This window comes from Camellia sinensis, chromosome 15 (genome assembly GCF_055761805.1).
Source record: "Camellia sinensis isolate YWXY chromosome 15, ASM5576180v1, whole genome shotgun sequence".
NCBI classification, from domain to species: domain Eukaryota; kingdom Viridiplantae; phylum Streptophyta; class Magnoliopsida; order Ericales; family Theaceae; genus Camellia; species Camellia sinensis.
Window position 1 is genome coordinate 17,320,425 of NC_138975.1, and position 23,646 is coordinate 17,344,070.

Genomic DNA, 23,646 nt, shown 5'->3' on the forward strand with positions numbered 1-23,646 from the left:
TAATAAAATTATTATCAAAATCTGTGGGATGAATTGGGGACTGGCCACGTGTGCACTTTAAGCTTGTTGGGCAAGCATTTCCCTAGTATAATAGGAGGTGATTCGGCTGGATGAAGAAAGGAAAGAAAGAAGAAAAGAAAGAGAGAAAGGAAAGAAAGAAAAGAGAGAAAGAAGGAAAAAATGGTAGAGGTTAAAAGGGTCCTCGATAGTAGAAAGAAATAATGAGGTATTAATGTTAAGGTGAGTTATAATATATCTTGAGTCATCAAAATGTATTTTACGTATGTTTTGACTTACCAAAATCTGTTTTACACCAGTTATGTTTTATTAGTATATTAATAAAAGTTATATTTTATAAAGGTTTCAGTTACGTAGTTTTATTTCTGAACCCTATTTGTTTAAAAGGAAACTTATGGATATGTTTGTTTATATTTTAAAGAATATTTGACTATGACCTTATAAACAATTATGTTTTGTAAGTGCTACCACGAGAGTCCCACGCTTTGGGGGACTTAAATAACCATTGACCTCTGTTTGGTTACTTTGTGGCTCTCTGATCCATTGACCTCTGTTCTGTGCGGACCAAAGTACTGTACGGAGCTAAGTGATACACTATTGTGGGAGCCACCTCTAGAATCCGTACGAGCCACCTCTTGAATCCGTACCTCTGTTCTGACTGTCACTTCTGTGACCTTTGTTCTATTCTGTTCAGTACCGTGGTTATGGTGATATATTTACATAATATCTGTATTCTAGTTTCTGCTACTTAAATGATTTGGTTACTAATGATTTATGTATCAAACTGAGTTATACAAATGTTTTGGCTACATAACTATCCATGGTTATTTTGTGTCCCTTATATTCTTGGTATAATATTTCTCACTCTGCCATGTGCTTATAGTTGTTTATCAATTTTCAGGAAACAGTGCAATTCAGAAATAGATTTTGGAAAGTCTTAGATGCGGGACTGTGGATTAGACACACACAATATTTTTATGATATGTTTATATGTAAATATCGGCCTTTGACCAATACAATTTTGTAATAAAAATAGAAGCTCCAATGGTTCTTTGGTACCCTTATTTAAATATTACTTCCACTCGCGTTATTTGATTTGTTTAAGAATTGGCCATAGGTAACCTCAGTTACTGGCCATAACGATACTTAACCCTTGAGTACGGGGAGCGAGTCGTGACAACTTTGATAAATTTAATTAAAAATTGATTCAAATTAATTAAATTAAATTAAATAATTAAGCCTTATTAATTAGACTAAACCATAGTCAATTAACTTTGGTTAATCACCTACTATATAAGAGTGAAGTAGTGTCTAGGCTCATAATTTTGAACTCATCTTCTATATTTGGCAGAGAGAGAGAGAGAGCCAACTCTTGAAGAATTGAACTAGTAGTTGAAGAATATTGGAACTAGGCTCAAGTAGTTGCAAGAATTTGAAAGATGGGCGAATTACACTAACAGTCTCTGTAATTTTGGAGTTGTGTTATTTTGGTTCTTAATTTTTTAATTGTGACACATTTAACCCTCAATTTTAAATGTTGTTCCAAATAAAGACAATTGAAGATACCATTGCTTAATTTCAATGGCAAAATCGTCAATTTGATAAAATATAAATTCATTTGAAAAATAAATGTCAAAAAAATATTTTTAAATTTTAAAAAATTATTTCTATCCACTAAAGATAAAATTATGTAAAATTGATAAATCTTTTAGATATTTATTTATTTATTTATTTTACCAAATTAATTTGTATTATGTGATTGGATTATGATCATGTAATGGATGGTTGTTTTTATTTTCATTAAATTAGTTTCTATTTTTTCAAAAGTCAAATATGGCCACAACTTTGATATCATTATTTAACCAATCTATTAATAAAAAAATCCAAAACTAAAAATGTTTCATATATTAAATATATCGATTACACATTGAAATCCTAATAACCACCTATTACATGATTATCATCCAAACACATAATAAAAATTAATTTGGTAAAAATAAATAAATAAATAAATGTCTAAAAAATTTATTAATTTTATGTAATTTTATCTTTCGTGTGTAGAAATAATTTTTAAAAATTTAAAAATATTTTTTTAATATTTATTTTTGTCAAATTAGTTTATATTTTATCAAATTAACAATTTTGTCCTTCAAATTAAACAACTGTATCTTCAATTATCCTTATTTGAAATAAGATTCAAAATTCAAGATCCAATGTGTCACAATTGAAAAGTTAAGGATCAAAGTGAAACGAGTCCCAATCTATAAGGATTATTAGTATAATTCGCCCCGAAAAGATTAAAGGCTCTAGGTAAGTGATTGAACTCTAATTCATAAGTTCAAGTTCATAATTATGTGAATTCAAGGATAATACGTAGCTAAGTGTATGAATTGAGCAAAGATTATGAAAAATATGGTCAATATGTGCATACATGCATAAATTTGCTATAATTCTTCATATTTGAGCATAAAGCATGATAATTTTGTTAAATTGGGAGTTATTTGACATATGCATTCATGAATCATGAGATTATGAAACTCAATTTCATATCTTGAAGATAATAGAACAAGAATTCGAGTTAGATTATACATGCATGAAGATTTGAGTTCAATTTTGGTAAATTCATGAGGTTTTGAGCAAATGTTTTATGGATGATCTTGTATTTGACTTTTCTACAATGTTTTTATGATTATCAAAGTGTTTTCATGACTTTGAAATGGCCGCGCAAGTTTTTACATGTTAAAATGCATTTTTGGAACTCAAATTTGCTATCTTGAAACCCAGAAAATTCATAGTTGGCTCAAGCGACCAAATGGTGGCTCGAGCCAACGTTGCGAGCTCCTAATATTTTGCACTCTGAAAAAGCTAGGTCGAACGACCAAATGGTGGCTCGAACAAGCTCAGTTTATGCCTTCAGCTGGCTCTAGCTAACAACTTATTTTTAGCATGTTTTCAAAAGATGTTTTAAGTACATATCTTCGCCCCCATCTCTTCTCGGGCATTCTTAGGCATAAATTATGACCTATTGTGACAACCCTCACCTCTGATTAATGTTAAACTGTGACTGAGCATGATAAGTGACTGATAAGAATGATATCCTGAATCGATTGTATGAGTGTATTGTTTTGAATGCATTTCTATCTGTTTGATTTCTGAATGAATCTGTTCATATTTTAATTTCGAACTGTAAATTGAAAGCCTTATCGACGACCGAATCAGAAATTGATTAGTGTTTTATGCTAGTTAGAATTTATGTGATTTTATGGTAGATTTAATTTAAATTTGATTTGGAATGATTAAATTAGCATGGTTAATGTTAAATTACATCAACTTGAATTATTTGCATTTTTTCCACTAGTGGGCACTTTAGGCCATTAATTGATTTTATATCATTTTGTTGCACCATTCTCATCCATCTTCTTGCTAAAAACCGTGAGAGAGAGGGAGGTAGGAGAAACTTGATTTCATTTGAGAGTTGCTTGAGACTTAGAAGAAATTGAAGGGGGAATTGCAAAATTAGACCTCCATACTTGGAATTCAAGACCTAGGTAAGGAAATCATCTTCTTAATTGTGAATTCAAGCTATTTCTTGCATGGTTCATGGAAAATTAGAGTTTAAAGTCAAGAATTAATTTAAAGAGTTGAATTGTGAGCTAATTCATGTATGCATGTATATGTTTTAGCATTTTGAAGTTGTTCTTCATGAAATTCTTACATGTAAGTTCATATTTTGGTTGTAGTCCGTGAATTCACCTTGATTTTGAGCTCAATCTTACATTTGATCATGATTTGGAGCATTGGAGTCCATTAGAACTCATGCATGTTATGTTTTTGCTTGGTTCATGAAAGTTTCTTTGAATTGTGTTCAATTGGCTTACTTTTGGGCTTGATTTGACAAAATTGATCCACAAAATAAGTTGTAGTATGAGTTTTCAAGTGTTTTCCAGAAAATGGGCCCAAAAGGTTGAGTTTTGAAGTGTTAAATACTCGATTTGAGCTTGGGAGGCAAATCTGAAAATTCCAGATTTTGGCTTCCACGCTCGAGCGAAGGATTCCACGCTCGAGCGACCATTTTTTGTTCAGAGCTATTGCAAGCTCTCAGGTTTTCTATGTGTGCAAACGTATGCTCGAGTGAAGGAACCTATGCTCGAGCGAGGATTGTGTCTCACGCTCGAGCGAGCATCAAACGAGCATCGAGTGGAGATTTTCAACATCCAGCACTTTTTGCATTTTTTACAGACCGCTCGAACGAGGAAGTCCATGCTCGAGCGACCCCTCTGTTTTGGTACGCTCGCTCGAGCGTAGAAAACCACGCTCGAACGAGACCCCTGTTTCAGCAAAAATTTGAAAAGTGTTTTAAAGTGCATTTTGGCATCTTCATTCCATCCTAGGCATTTCTAGGCCAAGTTTAAGGCATCTTAATGAGGATAATGTTATAGAACCACACCATGTATAGTTAGGGGCTAAGTTATTGATCCTGAGTGTGTGTTCGTTCTGTTACTCTGTATGGTTGGCATCCGAGAACGGTCATTAGCTTGTCTATAGCCCAGTGCTCTGTGAGTAACAATGTTGTAAACAGATGTTCAATTATGATTATTTTCTGAATGATCAACTATACTGCTTACTGAAATGTTAGTGTTCAATGAATGAATGTTTGTCATATTTGTAAACTGTACTCGTGGCATCCATAGCAACCTATTGTTACTGTTACAGAAATCTCTGTCGGCCCCAATGTTGGGACCACTACTGTTCACTGTTTGATGGCCATCAACTGACTGTTCGGTTTGTTAAGACCTACTGTACTGCTTTGCTATTGGATGTACCACATATGACTTTATGTTTCCTAAATGACTGTTATGACATGAAATATGAACCACTGATTGAATAACTGATATAATTGACTGTTTTAATTACTGAAAGGACATTCATTCTTAACCCCTTTACGCATATGTTATTCACTGGGCTTTAGCTCACTGTTTATATTTATATATAGGTGTCCAGGCACCGGACCGATGCTAGGAGCGTTAGGTTAAGCTCCCGTTTTGTCAAGCCAACCGTTGTGCCTCACCTCAAGGTTCCTAGTTTATTCAAGCCAATGCTGCTTTGGGGTGTTCAGGACCACCCTTTTGTCTCTGTTTTGTATAAATGAATAAGTTTTGACTGTACGGTTATGTTGAAGGGACTTGGTTCCTAACCTGGATGTTATGTATATGTCTGATATGTATATATGTTTTGTTTATCAACGTGACTTGTGCATAAAGTCTTTTTACGTTCAGACTGTCACAGCTCATTGGACATCTTTTATTTACTGTTTTGGCTTCCGCCAGCTCCCTTTACTCTGTATTACTGTCATTACTGTTAAGCAGGCCTTCGGTACTCACGGATTACTGGCCGGTTACGATGCTAAACCCATAGGGACGGGTTTGGGTCGTGACACCTATTAAGGATTAATAAGCTAAGAAACAACATAAATAAATGATTAGAAAAGATTCATTCGGTTTGAACGTTGAGCTTCAACATGTGTACCATTATGTGTAATGTGTAGGTTCGAACGTTGCGGAAGAATATCGAACTAGTCAAGGTGAGTAATGTCCTTGTAAAGATATTTTCGTATAAATCATTTGGAAACAGCTATACTATACGATGTTTTATGAAATCTATGTTTTGTTTGTGAAATGTCCAATGTGATAACCATTTTATGAAATGTTAGGTTATGCTATGGAATTTCGAAGTGATTATAATATGACAGGTTTTCTGAAAACTTCTGTTTGATGAGAATGAATGAGATCCCTTTTGATTATTGAATGTGACATACATGAATACATGCTTTGATTTACGGAAATCTCTGTTATGCTTATGTCAATCCATTGTGGTCGTTATGTAGATGTCGACCTGTTGTAGTTGTTATGTATATGTCGATCAATTGTGATCGTTATGCCTAAGTCGATCAATTGTGATCGTTTTGCCTAAGTCGATCCATTGTGATCGTTATGTCTAAGTCGATCCATTGTGGTCGTTCTATATACGTCGATCAATTATTATCATTATGCCTAAGTCAATCAATTGTGATCGCTTTGCCTAAGTCGATCAATTGTGATCGTTATGCCTAAATCCTTGATCTATTGTAGTCGTTTTGCTAATGTTCTGTTCAGTACCATTGGGTTATACCACGAAATGTAATTAACTCTGAAAGTGTCACGACCCAAACCCGCCCCTATGGGTTTAACATCGCAACCGGCCAATAATTCGTGATTACCGAAGGCCTGCTTAACAATAATGACAGTAATACAAAGTAAAGGGGCTGACAGAAGCCAAAATAGTAAATAAAAGATGTCCAATGAGCTGTAACATGTCTGAATGCAAAAAGACTTTTTATAAACATGCCACACTGATAACTAAAACATATGTACATGCGACATATACACAAACATCCATATTAGCGACCAAATCCCTAACTATAACTGTATAGTCAAGTCTTAAACATTTATTACAAGACAGAGACATGAGGGTGAAACTGAGACACCCCAAAACAGCCTTAGCTTGAATGAACTTGGAACCTTGAAGTGAGGCGCGGTGGTTGGCTAGACAAAACAAGAGCTTAACCTGACGCTCCTAGCATCGGTCTGGTGCCTAGACACCTACATATAAATATAAACAGTGAGCTAAAGCCCAGTGGATAACAAATGCGTAAAGGGGTTAAGAATGAATGTCCTTTTACTAATTAAAACAGTCATTTAGAATTCATAACAGTTATACGTGGTACGTCCAACAGCAAAAAAGTATAGTAGGTCTTAACAGACCGAACAGTCAGTTGATGGCCATCATAACAGTAAACAGTAGTGGTCCCAACATTGGAACCGACAGAGATCTCTGTAACAGTAGCAGAAACAGTAACAATAGGTTGCTATGGATGCCACGAGTACAGTTTACAAATAGGGCAAACATTCATTCATTGAACAATAGCATTTCAGTAAGCAGTACAGTTGATCATTCAGAAAATAATCATAATTGAACATATCTTTACAACATTGTTACTCACAGAGTACTGGGCAACAGGCAGCTAATAAGCGTCCTCAGATGCCAACCCTACAGTTTCAGAACGAACACACACTCGGGATTAATAACTTAGCCCCTAACTATACAGGTGTGGTTCTATAACGTTATCCTCATTAAGATGCCTTAAACATGGCCTAGGAATGCCTAGGATGGAATGAGGATACAAAAATGTACCTTAAAACACTTTTCAAAATTTTGCTGAAACAAGGGTCTCGCTCGAGCGTTGCTTTCTACGCTCGAGCGGACATGCAGACAAAGGAGCTCCACTTAAGCGTGACTTCCCTCGCTCGAGCGGACTATAAACTCATGAAAAAGTACTGAATGCACGATTTTCACACTCGCCGGACGCTCGACCTCCGCTCAAGCGTGAGACTCAGACCCTCGCTCGAGCCTGAATTCTCTCGCTCGAGCGGATTGCAAAACATATGAACTTCTGGGCATATGCATTTCACGCTCGAGTGTGACTTCCTACGCTTGAACGGAAGTGCATGTACTCAGAGTGTACACTCGAGCGTGAAGTCCTCCGCTCGAGCGTGGATCCAAAATCTAGAATTTCCAAATTGATCCTCAAGCACAAAATTCAACTTCTAAAGCTTCAAACTCAATTCTTTTGGGCTAATTTTCTGGAAAACACTTGAAGACTCATAGTACAAGATGTTTCAAAGATCAATTTGTGAAATCAAGCCCAAAAGTAAGCCAATTGAACATAAAATTAAGTGTAAATACGAAGAATAATGCAAAATCATACATGCATGAGTTTCCAAGAGTTCTAGTGTTCCAAAACAAGATCAAATGTAATGTTGAGCTCAAAATCATGGTGAATTCATGGACCTCTACCAAAATATGAACATGCATGTAAGAGTTTTCATGAAAACACCATCAAAATGCAAGAATATGTACATGCATGTATGAATTAGCTCACAATTCAACTCTTCAAATTAATTCTTGACTCTAACCTCCAATATTTCCATGAACCATGCAAGAAACAACTTGAATTCACAATTGAGAGGATGAATTCTCTACCTTATGTCTTGAATTCTAGGTGTGGAAGCTCAAATATGCAAATTCCCCTCAATTCTTCTAAGTCTCTAAACTAATTCTTGTTGAAATCAATTTTCCTCCTACTCTTCCTCTCTTTCTCGGTTTTGGTCTCAAGAAGGTGAGCAAATGATGCATCAAATACATGTGAATCAAGATTAGGTGAAAGGCCTAGAATAATCCACTTAGTGGCAAACATGTAATAAAGCCAAACTAGTGTGATATAACATTATTTAATCTAATTTAATCATTCCAAATCAAATTTTAATTAAACCTACCATAAAAACACCTTAATCCTAATTAGCATATAACATTAATCAGTTTTTGATTCGGTCGCCGATACGGCTTTCAATTCGCAATTCGAAATTAAAACATGAACAGATTCATTCAGAAATCAAACAGATAGAAATGCATTCAAAACAATACACCCATACAATCGATTCAGGATATCATTCTTATCACTTACTTATCATTCTTTAACACAGTTTAACACTAATCAAAGGTGAGAGTTGTCACAGAAAGATTTGATGAACCTTATGTATACTAAGGCCAAGTTTGGCATCCTCTAAAAAATTTAAAAAGTCAAAAAGTCACTATCCTATTTAAGTCACATCATCTTATTTAAGTCACATCACCTCTCTAACACATCACTTCAAACCCAACCCAAATCCAACCCATATTTCATAAAAAGTCAAAAAGTGCACTTACTTAGTCTTCCCAAACTTGGCCTAAATATACATTGTTGATGAATGCTTCGTTTGTGATGAAAATGTTTTTCCAATATATAGAACTCATTTATTTAACTTCTTTACAATGAGATTATTCACTGAGCTCCAACTCACTGTATCATTTATGTATGCAGGTGATCAAGCGCGTGAACAGGCCTAAGCTGCTACCTGGATCTGTTTTGTGTCGGCCAATCACCATGCCTCCCGAAGAGGTTCCCAAAACGCTTCCAATGGTTGAGTTTTGTGAACAAAGTTTAAGTCTTTTGTTTTTCTTCTGTTTAAGGCTGAACAAGTCTTTTTTTCTCATCCGGATATTGGGCTATGACCCATTCTGGTTTATTTGTAGATAAGTTATGATATATGTATGTAAATTTTTAAAGTTTCTGTCTCATATACATCACAGCTCATTGGACGATTATATTTTTGATATTTGCTTCTGCTAGCCTCTTATATTTTGCTAATCTGTCAGAGGCCATAGGTAGTCTTAGGATTACGGGCCGGTTACAACGCTAAACCAATAGGGATGGGTTTGGGTCGTGACAGTATGCGTCTAGATGACCACCTGGATAATTGCTCGGATGACCAAGTGGATGACCGACATGCACAAATTTAGGCAGTTCGTGCAAACCCAAAATCGATGGATGTAACAATGCTCATCTATTAATTAATTATTAAGTCAAACTAATAAAGTGTATGACGCAAGTAACCATTTTTTTTAAAAAAAATTTATATTAACTTTTATAAAATTAAACAATTTATTTTTTTTATTCCACCTTTTTTATTTGAAAATTGTTATTCATACAAAAAATTTATAAGAATAATGTGACAATATCATTATTATAAATAAATTCATCTTTAATAGTATTTTATTTTGAAGTAAAAAGTTCATAATAAATCACATCATTATATATATATATATATATATATATATATTATGTATGGATTTTTTTGTTTGTTTGTATATATTACTCTTTTTATTTTTCATTTTCTCTTTACCACTTATATTACTTTGCCAGATCATTATACCATCTCTTCTACTCTGGATCAACAATACTATCATTATTATTTATAAGCATTTGGTGTATAGTTAATGAGAATTGGAAAATATTATAGTGGTATAGAAAGATAGAGATTTGGTAGTAAATGGATGAAAGTAAAGATAGTATTATAATTTCATTTAGATATTATAAATGATATTTAGGGTTCGTTGGGATGCGGGTTAAAATATTATGATTTGATTGAAATATCTTATTTTATTGATTTTTTAATTTGTTTTATCTTTTTGTGACTATTTTAACTCCAAACTATTATACCAAACGAGTGCTTAGGTAAAGTTACTTTTTCATGCTTAGTTGCAAGAAAAAAATTTATAAGAAAAAATAAAGGATAAATTACAAACACACCTTCTAAGGTTTACTTAAATTATAAATTATCCCATGTAATTCTAGAAATTACATTATGTCCTTTAAGGTTTTTAATTTTATAACAAATAAGTCCTTTTATTAATAAATTATCAAGTTAATTAATAGTTTTTAATAATGTTAAAATTTTATTTCAATTAATAATTTAGATAATTTTATTATTGTATAGGTGAACAGTTAGAAATTTCACTTTTTCAATTAATTTTGTTAAATAAAAAATTTTGACAGAGAAGTATTTGTAATTTTTCAAACTACAGGGGCAATTCATATTTTAAGCAAATCTCAGGAGATGTATTTATAATTTACCCAAAAATGAATATTTGTAATTTTAAAAAACACAAGGGAATATTTTTAACAAAACTCACTTTGTAATTTACCCCCAAGAAAAAAAAAAGAGAAACATGATATTACACAATGGTATCGTATTGAAAACTTACCTAACAAAATGTCGCCGTTTTGTGGTATGTTGGTAATTGTTTGGCGGTGAAAAAAAGGTAAAGAATGCCAATGGGGGAAATTCTATTTCTACATACTTAATTATCTCAATTCATATTATTTCTCAGTACAAACACTTTATAGTTTAATTATTAATTAGTTTTCTCAATCCACACACTAAATATATCAATTGTACCCTTCACTCATTCCATCGTACGCATACCCCTTCAACCATTCTTCCACACACTTGTCCTTTCTTTTACATGCACTGCTACTGCTACAATTTGAAAATTTGTAGACCCACAATGCTACAACAGTCAAAGTAAAGATTCATAGTGAAGAACTTTGCTCTATTGAAGATCTCCCTTCTCAAAGAACCAAAGAAAAATAAATAAATAAAAACCTCAACCCAATTCTTCAATCTTCTTAGTTAATTTTAGTTCCTCAGCCCAGTTCTTCAATCATAAACCAAAGTGCATTTTATGTTAATAAGAAGATAAACAAAAAATAATCAATCATAAACCAAAGAGCAGAGCACGTTCAGTATTTTTTTGAGGGCTGTGCTTCGCTGGTTAAAAATCCTTAACCCAATTCTTCAATCTTCTTAGTTAATTTCAGTTGAATCTCCCTCAAAAAAAAAAAAAAAAAAAAAAAAAGAAAATGCAGTCTCTCTCAGCAATGTGACAACAATAGAAAAATTAGGGTTTACTTTTTTTTTTTTTTTAACTCAAAAAGTGTATATTGAGTTTTTTTTTATCTTTTTTATTTTAAAATATGTTTACAAATTTTTTTATTATATAATATTATGGAGATTACTGGATGTCTATTATGATAATTTTTATTTGGGATATAAGCAGTCCTGTTGAGAGTTAGTACAAGGGAAATTCTATTTTCATACATGTAGCGATCCTAATTTTTCGTAAGTCTTATTTATTATTATTACTTTATTTTATTTTTGAATTTATTAATTACGTGGTTACATGACAATTTAATGTGATATTTAATTAATTAATATTATTGGAGAAAATACCAGAAACTAAACAATATTATTGATAAATGATGCAAAGAAAATGAGATACAAATAGATCAGGCTGAGGCACGGATATCTCGTTTTCTTTGCATCATTTATCAATAATATTGTTTAGTTTCTGGTATTTTCTCCAACAATTTTAAGGAGATCAAGCCCACTGCGGTAGGAAGAATCCAAATACCGATGCAGCAGTCACAATACTATGACTTGTCCCCTCCAGGATACAACAGCCCGACCACTTGTCGTATGGTTCAGGCCAACTCTGCACAAGATGGTGAACCCAAAGCTCCACCAATAAAACACCCTTCTTTGCTAGTAATCTCTCTTGTATAGAAAATAGCTTATCTCTATAGATAGAAAAGAGTAGACTATATATATAGGCTATAAGGACCTTACAGTTACACCAAAAATAATGACCATTAAACAAGAAAATGGTTACACCAAAATAATGACCATTAAACAAGAAAATGGTTACACCAAAATAATGACCATTAACCAGGTTTATGAATTCTATTTAACCTCCATTTATGACCAAGAGGTTACCAAAGTAATAAAACCCCATTTATGAAAAAGATAAACCAATAAATAAATATAAGATATTAAAATGGTCCAACAAATGTATTATTTAATTATATATAATTAATCCAAATATTTATATATTTATATTTTTTATATAAAAAAAGAGGTGTAATATATATATATATATATTTAAATTTATATTTATATTTATATATATTATAATTATGTTGTATTATATAATATAATATGTTATAATAGTTTATTAGGTTAAAATAGGGATTAGGGAATCGAAGAAAAGAAAAGAGTATTGCTGTGTGTGGCGGCATGCCGAGAGAGAGAGAGAGAGAGAGAGAGAAATCAAGAAAAAGAGAGGGTCTGCGGCAGTGTGTGGGGAAAGAGGAGGAAAAGAGAAAAAAAAAAGGATTAGAGTTAGGGTTTTGTTTTGGTGATTCTATTAATTCTTTAAATATTTTTTTGATCTTGAAAAAAAAATTATTAGTATAAAACCCACTTCTCTTGATTTATATTTAATTCGTTGTTTTTATTTATTTATTTTTATTTTTTTTATGTTGAATTGACTTCATATTTGCATGTAGATGATTTGATCGATTTTAATTATTTTGATTACTTGTATATGTAAGGTTTAGGATTTTTAGATAATTGATTGATTTTAATTATCTTGTTTAGTTATGTATGTAAAGTTTAGGATTTTTAGAAGATTGATTGATTTTAATTATTTTGATTAGTTGTATATGCAAGGTTTATGGTTTTTATATGGATTGATTTTATGGTTGTAATTACACTCATGGTTTTATGAAATTAAAATAAATTAGGAACCCATAGATAAATTCCTTATACTCTACCATGACTCCATAGATTGTTGTTTTATTTAAGTGATGGTAAGAAAGAGTGTATAAGAAAAAAGTGAGGATTATGAGATTTATTTAAATGCCTTAGGTTTGACATTGTTATGTTCGTTCTCATGAGTGAGATGCTTTGTATATATATATTGTTGTCTCGTTTTCATGAGTAGACGAGTACTTTGATTTACGCACGTACGTATATGCTTACCATCCGGGGAGTGTAGGTCAAACTCGGGACGATATTCCCGTGCAAGTTTGGCTTCAGAGCGGTGTTATGTATATGGAAGGCACATGGGATATATGTGTAGGGCGGAAGTGGAGGTTGAAGTGGTGGAGTTAAGGTACAAAGAATTTAATTATGAGTTCATTGTTATCGTGTGAATTGTATTGATTTGTACATTTTGAAAAATGTCAAACGACCTCAATAAATTATGAAATTTGAGCAGACGCAGATGTACATGAGTCTAAACAACTTTTGTGTTTCAATTTTTTATTAAAAAAATCGATTAGAACTAATAATCGGATGATCTTAGATATTGTAATTTTGATTCATTTTAGCAATACAGATTTTAGAGGCTGTTTTAACCTACGAAACGGGCTCATTATTATTGGTTTTGCACAGAATGAAGTAAAACATTACTCTAAACACTTTTTGTGTTTTGAACTTTTTCAACAAAATTCATCTTATAGCAATTTCTTTTCGTTTTCAGTTCCAAATTTTTCGATTGAATTTTGGTGAGGATTTTATATTAAGTTTTTCTCTTAACCTGTTCAGTTTCTACTAAATTCGTCGGTGTTACCTTTTAGGAAATTTGATTCTTTACAACTTTTGTTCTTTGAGTTTTGGTCAATTTGAATTATTTAAGTATAAAACAGTGCATTTTTATACTTTTTTAGCAAGTTACTTATGATTAAATTATACTAACTTTATTTTTTTGTAGGATAGTGGGTCTTACTAACTTTTTATGCAGGGCTGACCCACCATATTTTTATTTTTATTTTGTTTATTTTATACTCAATTTATATTTCGTTGTGTACGTGCAAGAAATTAAATGCCATCGTATCTCGAGAAACTACCCATTCGTCTCAGTGCGAATGAAACTGCTTGTCTTGTCCCGTAATAAGAATTAAATGTATTTTTGTTTGTGTCTGGTAGACACGTGCGTGTTAAATCTTGTACTCATACCAGTATACCTGTATACTGACCCGTTTTGTCTTTTGGCAACTCGGGTGTAGGGATGGCAATTTATACATGGCCCGACGGGGACCTGATCCCCCGACCCCGATGAGAATGGTTTTTCCCCAAAAAATACCCCCGTGGAGATGGGGATGGTATTCAAAATTAAAACCTCGATCAGTTTCGGGCCGGGGACGGTGATCAGTGTTCAAGCCCCGACCCGTCCTCGTTCCCGGCCCCGAATTTTCCCTGAAGCAAAATTACCATTTTGCCCCTCTATACATATATATAAATCAACCCTCTATATATATATATATATTATATTTATATAATATAAATCAACCCTTTCTCACACACAGTACAAAGGCTGCTGAACCTTACTCCTCATCAACGCCTCTCATCTCTCTCGGTCTCCCTCTCTCTAAAACCTTCCGCTGATCTTCATCTCCCACAGCCGATCTCTCTCCTCCCACCGCCGATCTCCATCCTCCCACAACTCTACCGTCTCTTCCACCGCCGAACTCCATCCTCCCATAACTCCACCGTCTCTTTTTCTTCTCCAACGGTAGAGGCCAAGCTTGCCGAATCACAGCCACCATCACCGACCAGATCTGGAATATTCTCTCTCTCTCACTCTCTCTTTCTCTCTTTCGATTTGTTATATATATATGCATATATATTATATTTGACTCAATGTTGTTATTATTTGAGCATATCTGGTATATCTTTCGAAATAATTTGAGCATCACATTCAGATCTGTCTTTCTTTCTATGTTGTTGTTGATGATGATGAAGAACAGATCTGTTAGATCTAATTTTTTTTTTTACTATTACATTTGAGCTCATCAGATCTGTTAAGGGGTTGGATCTAATTTTTTTTTTTTGTTCGGGGAATTTTTGGGGTCGGGGAAGCCCGATCCCCGATAGGGGGCGGGGATGGGGTGGATTTAGGGTCGCCGTTGGGGATCGGGGCCGGGGACGGGGGGACTTTAACCGTTGGGGATAGAGGACGGGGAGTGTGATCCCCGGCCCCGCCCCGCTCCGTTGCCATTCCTACTCGGGTGCGTTCTGTTTGAGCACAGCCGAGCTTCCTTTGCAAGATTAGTTGGGACTATGATGGCGGCAAGAAATAACCATGATCGTAAGACATGTCTCTTGGATTTTTTTTGTTTTTCTTGAGTTTAGGGTTAATATTAAATTATGTATTTATTATTTTTTTTTATGACTTTAGTATTGGGATAATTTGACATGGTTTGTAATTATACATTATTTAAGTTATTTTGACTATTTATTGTTACTTTAATGTTTGAGGTATTGGTTAGTTATGAAATTATGATTGATGCTTTGGTTGGCGTTTAGTTTTTTTTTTTTTTTTTTTTTTGTTTCACCCCTAGGATTTGGATGATGGAATATTGATTAGGGTTTAGTCATAATTTAATATTTAATTGTCCAATTTTTTGGGGCGTGACAACACACCAAATTATCTCTGTGTACATCTTTTCTCAATCTTTAGTAATTTGATTTTTACTTTTTTATCTCCGCCTACACACTTCATATTCAAAATATACCTTCACCTTCTCTGTGCACATCTTCTCCTTCCATTCTTTCTCACTCCAAAAACCTTAACCCTAACTACACCAACTACCGGCGATGGCGGCAACGACAATATCAACCACCGCCCCTTTCCAGCCTCTTTACCATTCTCACACAGCCTCTTACGTTACCGTCACCTCCATCGCGATTATCGCCGGTCGTTGTCATCTCCATCGCAATCATTACCGATCGCCGTCACCTTTGCGATCCACCTCCCCACCTCTTCCCCAGTCCTCTCCACTCCCTCCATCGCGACACAACCTCTCTCCTTTACCGCGACTGATCGATTAACAAAGAAAGAAAAAGAGACAGAGAGAGATCCGATGGTTGATACTCGAACAAACCCTATAGATTCGATAGTTGATATTTGTACATACTCAATTGGTGTGGCAATTGATATCCGAACGGCGACAATCTGTTCGGTATTGGTTGTTCAAACGGTCGCAATTTCTCCAGCGATCTACAGAGAAAGAAAAAAGACGAAATGAGAATGTTAGAGACTGAAAGGAGTGGGAAAAGTGAAAGGAAATGTTGTGTATGGTTGAGATTTGGTGATGGTCGGCGGTGAAGTGGCTGGTGAGATGGTGATGGGTAAGATGTGTATGGAAAAATTATAAAATGTGTGGGTGAAATGGTGGTAGATGAATGGTAACTTCATTAAAGAATAAAATTATAATTTTTAAAAAAATTATTAAATATATAAAATAAATAAACTTGGTGTGTGGAAATAAAATTTGCTTAGTACAATCTACCTGACCAAAGAAGCCCAAAAAGTCCTAGTTACGAAGCTAACCTCTACTAATTCTCGTAACTCCGAAGATACCCTCTATCCGCAACTAACATAACCCCTTGATCTTCACCGCGAATTTTTCGCAGCGGCCGCACACCATGGCAGTCCTGCCCAGCCACAGCCTCCGCCGCTTGAACTCTCATCAATGGCTTCAAACCCTCCGCAAAACCCCATCATCATCATCATCATCATATTCTCTCTCTTCAGTACCTTCTCTCTCTTCATCTCCCTCTTCTTCTTCAATTGAAGATTCAGAAGATACTCAATTCACCACAAAACCTAATGATGATAACAAGAAGATGAAGAAGAAGATTGAATCGTATTTTCCGAAGAGAGGACAGAGTTTGGAGCTGGTATGCGAAAGCCTTGCTTTCAAAGGAAAAGGAGTTTGTAAAGTGGCCAACTCTGGTTTCGTCGTTATGTGCGACCGTGCTCTTCCTGGCGAACGCCTCGTCGCCCGCATCACTCGCAAGAAAGACAATTACGCTGAGGTTCAATTCAATGCTTTTTTTTTTTACTCCTGTGTTGTATTGGAATTTTATGAGTGAAGATTTAGTGTTGTTGTTTTGTTTGGTTGTTCAGAAAATGGGAAGAAAGTGATGACTAAGTTGCATTATACTCAATTTATTCTTTCATTTCAGGCTTACAAAATTAAAAGCTGTCTTTCTAGCTCTTCATCATGATATAGTATTAAATAAATAAAATTGAAGTCAATGCATGAGCTCTCTTGTGTTTGTCATAGTTTTTAATATTAATTTTTCAAAGTAATCAAAAACAATTTATGGAGCTTAGTGACCAAACATGAGGAATGCATTATATGTTCATGTATAAGGATGACATATAGATGCAACGATAAAGATGGGTGATAGGATCATCACAAGAGGAGATGCTAGGTGGAGAGGAAGACTGACGTTGAGATGGGATGCAGTACCGAAAAAAGATATGAATTTATTTAATTTTACTGAGCATGTAGCCCTCAATAGAGTTGAATGGAGAGAAATGATTCATATGTCTGACTCCATTTGATTGGGACACAAGGCTTGGTTACTTTCATATAGGTAGCCAAGTCCAATTGGATATAATTTTGAAGCGGTTATATTCCATTACCATATGATGATACTATCAACTCAACAACAATGCCTTCAATTCCAACCATTTTTTGGCAGCTACATAAGCTTCTTTCTCTCTCTCTCTCTCTCTCTCTCTCTCTCTCTAGCTGTACTTAGGATCACATAATCTGTTACGGTATAGGACATCTTAGTGTTCCTCATTGCCTTGACAACCTTAATTTTAACCACCACGTTACCCAAGGCTAATTGTGTTTCGCTACTATTTGGAGGTCAAGGATTTCATTCCAACAATTATTTGCTCAAGTTGCATCGTCAAAAAGTAAATTCGTACTAGCTAGGCTGTTGAGATTATCTCCATCTTAATTGTATTTACCTACAAGCATGTTGGCATACCTGACTTTCTAACTTATAACCTTGTAAAAAAAGATGTGGCTTCGGAAAATTAATTTAAATATCATAATTCTGTCACATTAATGAGAAACCTGTGCTACTTACTTCAGAAGTTAGGCACTTTTCTAGATGGTGCAAGGATTATGCCTATTACTCCTGGCTCTACTGTGTCAATTTTCCTAATTTCCCTTGTATAGTAACTTAGCAAACAAGAGGAAATATCATAGCTTGCCAAGTCAATTTTAATTTTTGTAAGTGATTTTCCTTATATGTTTTTGTTGGTTAGTAATTTTTCATTGTATGGCTAATTTATATATATAACCCAGTTTCTGATTGCTTATGGTCTTGAATTAATTTGTGAGAAGTGCAGGCGACTAAATTAAAGACAATATCCCCGCACTGGGACTTTGTGGAAGCTCCATGTGAACATGCTTTACATTGTGGAGGTTGTAAAACACAGAATCTACTGTATGAGGCGCAGATCAGAGCTAAAGAACAACAAGTCCGAGAGTTGGTCATACATGTGGGGAAGTTTTCTGATAAAGACCTGGAATCTTTTAACATCATGAAGCCCATTATTCCCTGTGACATTCAATTTCATTATAGGAACAAGGCAAGTATTGAAGTCACCTTTGTTGGGCTTTATTTTATTTTTTGATTGATTTTAAATTTAAAAAATGAATAGATTGCCTAAATTTTGAAATTTTGTGAATAGTATGTTCTAAAATTAATGATGCAATACGAATTAATCAGTGTATTAAGAGGACTTCATTGCATTTTCTTTAGAGGCATGATGGAAAAATCATACACTACGTTAATCATCACTAGAAGAAGATAAAACATAACTGCGTTTTTCGGTAATAAGTTTAATTGTAAGAGTTATGGAAATCATTTTGCATTTCCCACAGTTCACTTTCATTGACCTTTTTATCAACTTATATCCAAGAAGAGATTAGATAATATAGTTAAAAAAACTGTAAAATATCTCTGCCTACTTTTCTTTCCTCTGCAGATGGAATTTTCATTCAGTAATCAGACATGGGTACCTAGAGACTTGTTACAAGATAAACAAAGTGATGCCGCTGACTATGCATTGGGACTGCATGCTCCTGGCTTTTTTGATAAGGTTCTTAATGTCAACAAATGCTTATTACAAAGTGAGCCTGCCAATGAGGTGTGTGATATCTTTTTCATGTTCATATTGTTAAAATATTGCATGATTTCTTTCATAGAAACCTCTTATCAGATACTATAATCTGTTGTCTCTGATGAGTAAATTAAATATATGTTTAGATAAAACCAAATAAATTGGGACTCCCATACGTAGCATTTGCTAGATTTAATTATGGGCGTTCTTTGTTGCATGCCAGTCAATTGCTTTGGCAAAAACTATAGGAATGCTTGTGGATTTACATTTTAAATGTTGTAATTTTATGGATAATGCCTAGCCACAGGCTGTTTTCTGTAGATAACTGAAATCCATGGCTAAAGTCATTGCTTCACTTTAGCTAACGTGCACATATTATACACATGTTAATGCCCTGTGCTCCAGACTTGGTATTCTTTTCATGGTTTTAGAAACAAGAAGAAAAAGTTTGTCATGACAATGTTAAATTGTTGGGTGACCATAGTTTTATTGAAATTTTAAGTAAATTCTCGAGTAGCTTCAATGGAAGGCTACATAAACATGGAAGATGAGGCTTTCCCATGCCATGACCAAGTTATGTGATTTTTGCCATACTAGGGGTCAAGGCTTATGTGCATTTATCCTTCCTATTACCGTCTGAATAATTGTAGATGTTGTACCAAAATATTGATAACATCCATCTTATTTCATTTGCACTAGATGCTGCCTTATCATCAATATAAAAAGAATTAGATAGAAACTTTCATTTGCACTATATGTTGCCTGATTGGTTTTACAGATTTAAGGAGATTTTCTATTTTCCTTGGTGTGTTGTTTGGATTGGGATCTACATTTTATCAAACAGTTTTGTGAATTGGTTGTACTTGTACTAAAATAATGAGCACAACTTTGTTGATCATGTCCATTATACTGACTTCAGACTCTTGTAGAATTTACTCTTTCTTGTCACTTGATATGCATTTTTGTTTATAGGTTCTCAAAGCTATTCAAGATTGTTGGAGAGATCCAAAATTAGGCCTTTCTCCGTATAATGTACATTCCCATGCTGGGTATCTTAAGCATCTAATGCTGAGAACAGGCAGGTATACTGAGTTCTATCATTTATCTATCATCATAATTGGTTAAACTTCAAACATTTAAGCATGCCATACTTTTTTTATTTCCTTACTTGCACACAGAAGACACTTGTTTGCAAAAGAGCATGCATAGCTCCAAAAACCCCTGACCAGTTTTACAACTCAGTAGTGAAATTTATGTTGTCTGATCATTGGGACAAAGTTGACAGAAAAGAAAGAGAAAAAATAAATGAGGCAAATATATTAGTTAATTTTTTTCTTTGTATCCTGGTTAAAAATATGTGAAACATATATGTAGCTGTATATGCTTGACGAGGGTTGCATTTTCTGGATGGTGTTGTAAGTAGATATTCTTCAACATCTGACCAATAAGAATGAGAAATGTTTATACCTTCCGTTACTGCTTCTTACAGCTTGAAATATCGAATGACATGCCCTTAATTTTTGTACATTTTTCTCTCAATGAATGCAAACACCTAAAACTCAATGCAAAGCTTTTTAATCCTTTAGGTAACTCTCCTGCTCATTTGGTTGTTTCAGTATTTGTATAAGTTCCCAAATCTTTATATTTCTTTTAGGGATTATTTCACTTAAAATTTTAAAAAAGTCAGATCACAAATATCACCAGAAGCTAACACAATTACTATTCATTTTTCAGGGATGTCAATACTGGTGTTCTTCAACTTATGGTTAATTTTGTGACTTCGTCCCACAAACCAGAGCTCCTGAATCCCCTTGTTGAGAAAATTTCAGCCATACCTGAAGTGGTCTGTATGACATTTCTGTGCACATTTTCCAGTTGATGTCAGTGTCACTAGTGAAACCTTCATTTTGGAATATCATTTTTCGTTTCTTTTGTCTGCCGACCAACAGGTCAGCATTGTGAACAACGTAAATACTTCTGTCGGTAACACATCTGTTGGTGAGGATGAGTTCACGTTATATGGTAAATCTACCATCACAGAGATCCTAAGAGGGCTTGTTTTTCAAATTTCAGCCAATTCTTTCTTTCAGACAAATTCACACCAGGTATGCAACATCCCAGGATTTGGATTTCCTGTTAGTCTATGTTTTTTCCCCCCAGGAAAGTGATTGCTTGCTTGAGTTTCATTATTCCATTTTACAACTTTCAGGCGGAGGTTCTTTATCGACTCATTGAAGATTATGCGGATCTCAAAGGAGACGGCTCAGAAATTGTCCTTGACCTTTTTTGTGGAACGGGCACCATTGGCTTGACACTAGCCAGAAAGTAATTCTCATGTTTTTCTTATAATTTGAAATGTGTGATTTTACAAATCTTACATGATGGTCCTGTTTGGATCTGCTTCCATTGGTTTGCTTTTGTCAGGGCCAGACGTGTTTATGGCTATGAAGTAGTTCCTCAGGCTATCTCAGATGCTTGTCGTAATGCCAAGATGAACAACATCAATAATGCCACATTTGTACAAGGAGACCTCAATAAAATTGATTTGAATTTTGGGAAAAATTTTCCAAAGCCCGACATCATCATATCAGGTTATGTCCTTGTTGGGTGCCTCAGTTTTCTATTTTCTTCTCCTTTCTGTAGAATGTTAAAATTGTGTACATCATCTTGCATTCAACATAGCAATGATCAATATCTAAGATAATTACATGTTTGTCCTTCAAAAAAAGCATATGGGTCTCGTGGTTGGATGTTCAGAGTCTAACCCCACATAAATTACATGACTGTATATTTAAGGTTTGAACTGAGAAATCTGCTGTTCCTTATCTGATCTTCACTTAAGTATTTGAAAACATAGCACTAGGTTTTCCAGATATTTTCTGACATGATGGATGCATCCTGCAGATCCAAACCGTCCAGGAATGCATATGAAGTTAATTAAATATTTACTAAAGCTTCGAGCCCCACGGATTATTTATGTGTCCTGTAATCCTGCAACATGTGCACGGGACCTCGATTACCTCTGTCACGGTGTGGTAAGTTCTATGTTGCTTGTCTTTTTCAGCTGTGGGTTAAATCTCTGTAATTCCGAGATATCAAAAACTTTACAGGCAGAGCAAAATATAGAGGGATGTTACAAACTAAGAAGCCTACAGCCAGTAGACATGTTCCCTCACACTCCTCACATCGAGTGTGTTTGCCTCCTAGAGCTTCAGTGATATTTCCTTTATGAGGTGTAAATTCCCTCTCATTTCACTCCCCTGCAGGCGACGTCTTTCAATTATTTTGATTTGTGTATTAAGTCATGTATTCCATTTAGCTGCTTCATTGCCTTAATTTCGTTGAGGGATATTTCAATTTTTGTTTCCAGGGTACTGAATTTCTCAGAGATGGTGATTTTCAAATATGAAGACGAGATATATCTCGAACTGGCTCATTTCCCTAATTATGATTTTTTTAAAAACTTAATTACATAACCAGGTGTATTTTAAACTTTATTCCCAAACTAGGGAAGAGCGCCTTTTGATAAATATGCTTTTAAGTTGTTTAGCTGGAATTGATAAACAAGTTTATAAGCTGTTTCACTAAAAAACGTGTTCACTTAACACATTCTTTTAGTTCGGGAATAAAGTTTAAAATACATCTAATTATGTAATCAAGTTAAAAAATACCTTAATCAGGAAAGTTGACCGCATTGAACTGTAGAAAGAGTTCCAAATGCCATTTCTAGTCTGCCTCTCACCATGCAGAAGGAAAGTCAGCAAACCATGGAGTAACTATGTGATGGCTGCAAGGTTTTTGATGCGCAACTACTCTCATAACATCATGATCATTGGATCGATGAATTGGTCAGAGACCCATGTTGAGAACGCCAATCTGCCTACCGATCTTCAATTCAAAATGCCTCCCTGGGCTCGAAGCACATGCGAGGCTTCACTCTGGAAAGCTTGTATTACAAATTTGAATCTCGTCACAAACACATCCAGGTTAATTTTTAAAATTGAATTCTGATGCCATTGTACGCCTTATGCGGTGCCTAGTTTCTGGATATTGATTGTACACATGATGTTTGTTCCGTGAAATTCGACTAATTAATTAAATTTTTTTTTTTTTTTTTTTACTTGCTCGAGTGCTTTGCAAAACTCTGCGCTGATTTAAAAGGTCTGATTAGGAGCAATTTGTTTTGTCCATATATATCTCATGCCACATTGCTGCAATTAATTAATTAATTTTTTTTTTTATAGCTCGAGTTAAGTGGATTTTCAGCCCAAAATTTTGGCTGTAATTATTTTTTCAAACCAGTTTTATAAAATATGTAAACCAAAGGAGCATTGAATGTCTGCAGATTTTCAAGATGCGAAGTATGATGAA

The 23,646-nt window shown here is 34.3% G+C and overlaps 1 protein-coding gene across 1 annotated transcript; it reads left to right on the forward strand.

The window, feature by feature from the left end:
* Positions 1-16,671: 16,671 nt before the first annotated feature.
* LOC114315085 (RNA methyltransferase family protein) lies at positions 16,672-23,393 on the forward strand. The gene is made up of 11 exons (XM_028261661.2): positions 16,672-17,159; positions 18,499-18,741; positions 19,141-19,302; positions 20,248-20,357; positions 21,010-21,118; positions 21,225-21,380; positions 21,485-21,600; positions 21,700-21,866; positions 22,180-22,310; positions 22,386-22,508; positions 22,646-23,393. The coding sequence occupies exons 1-10, from the start codon at positions 16,767-16,769 to the stop codon at positions 22,491-22,493; spliced, it is 1,695 nt and encodes a 564-aa protein (XP_028117462.2). The 5' UTR covers positions 16,672-16,766; the 3' UTR covers positions 22,494-22,508; positions 22,646-23,393.
* Positions 23,394-23,646: the final 253 nt, after the last annotated feature.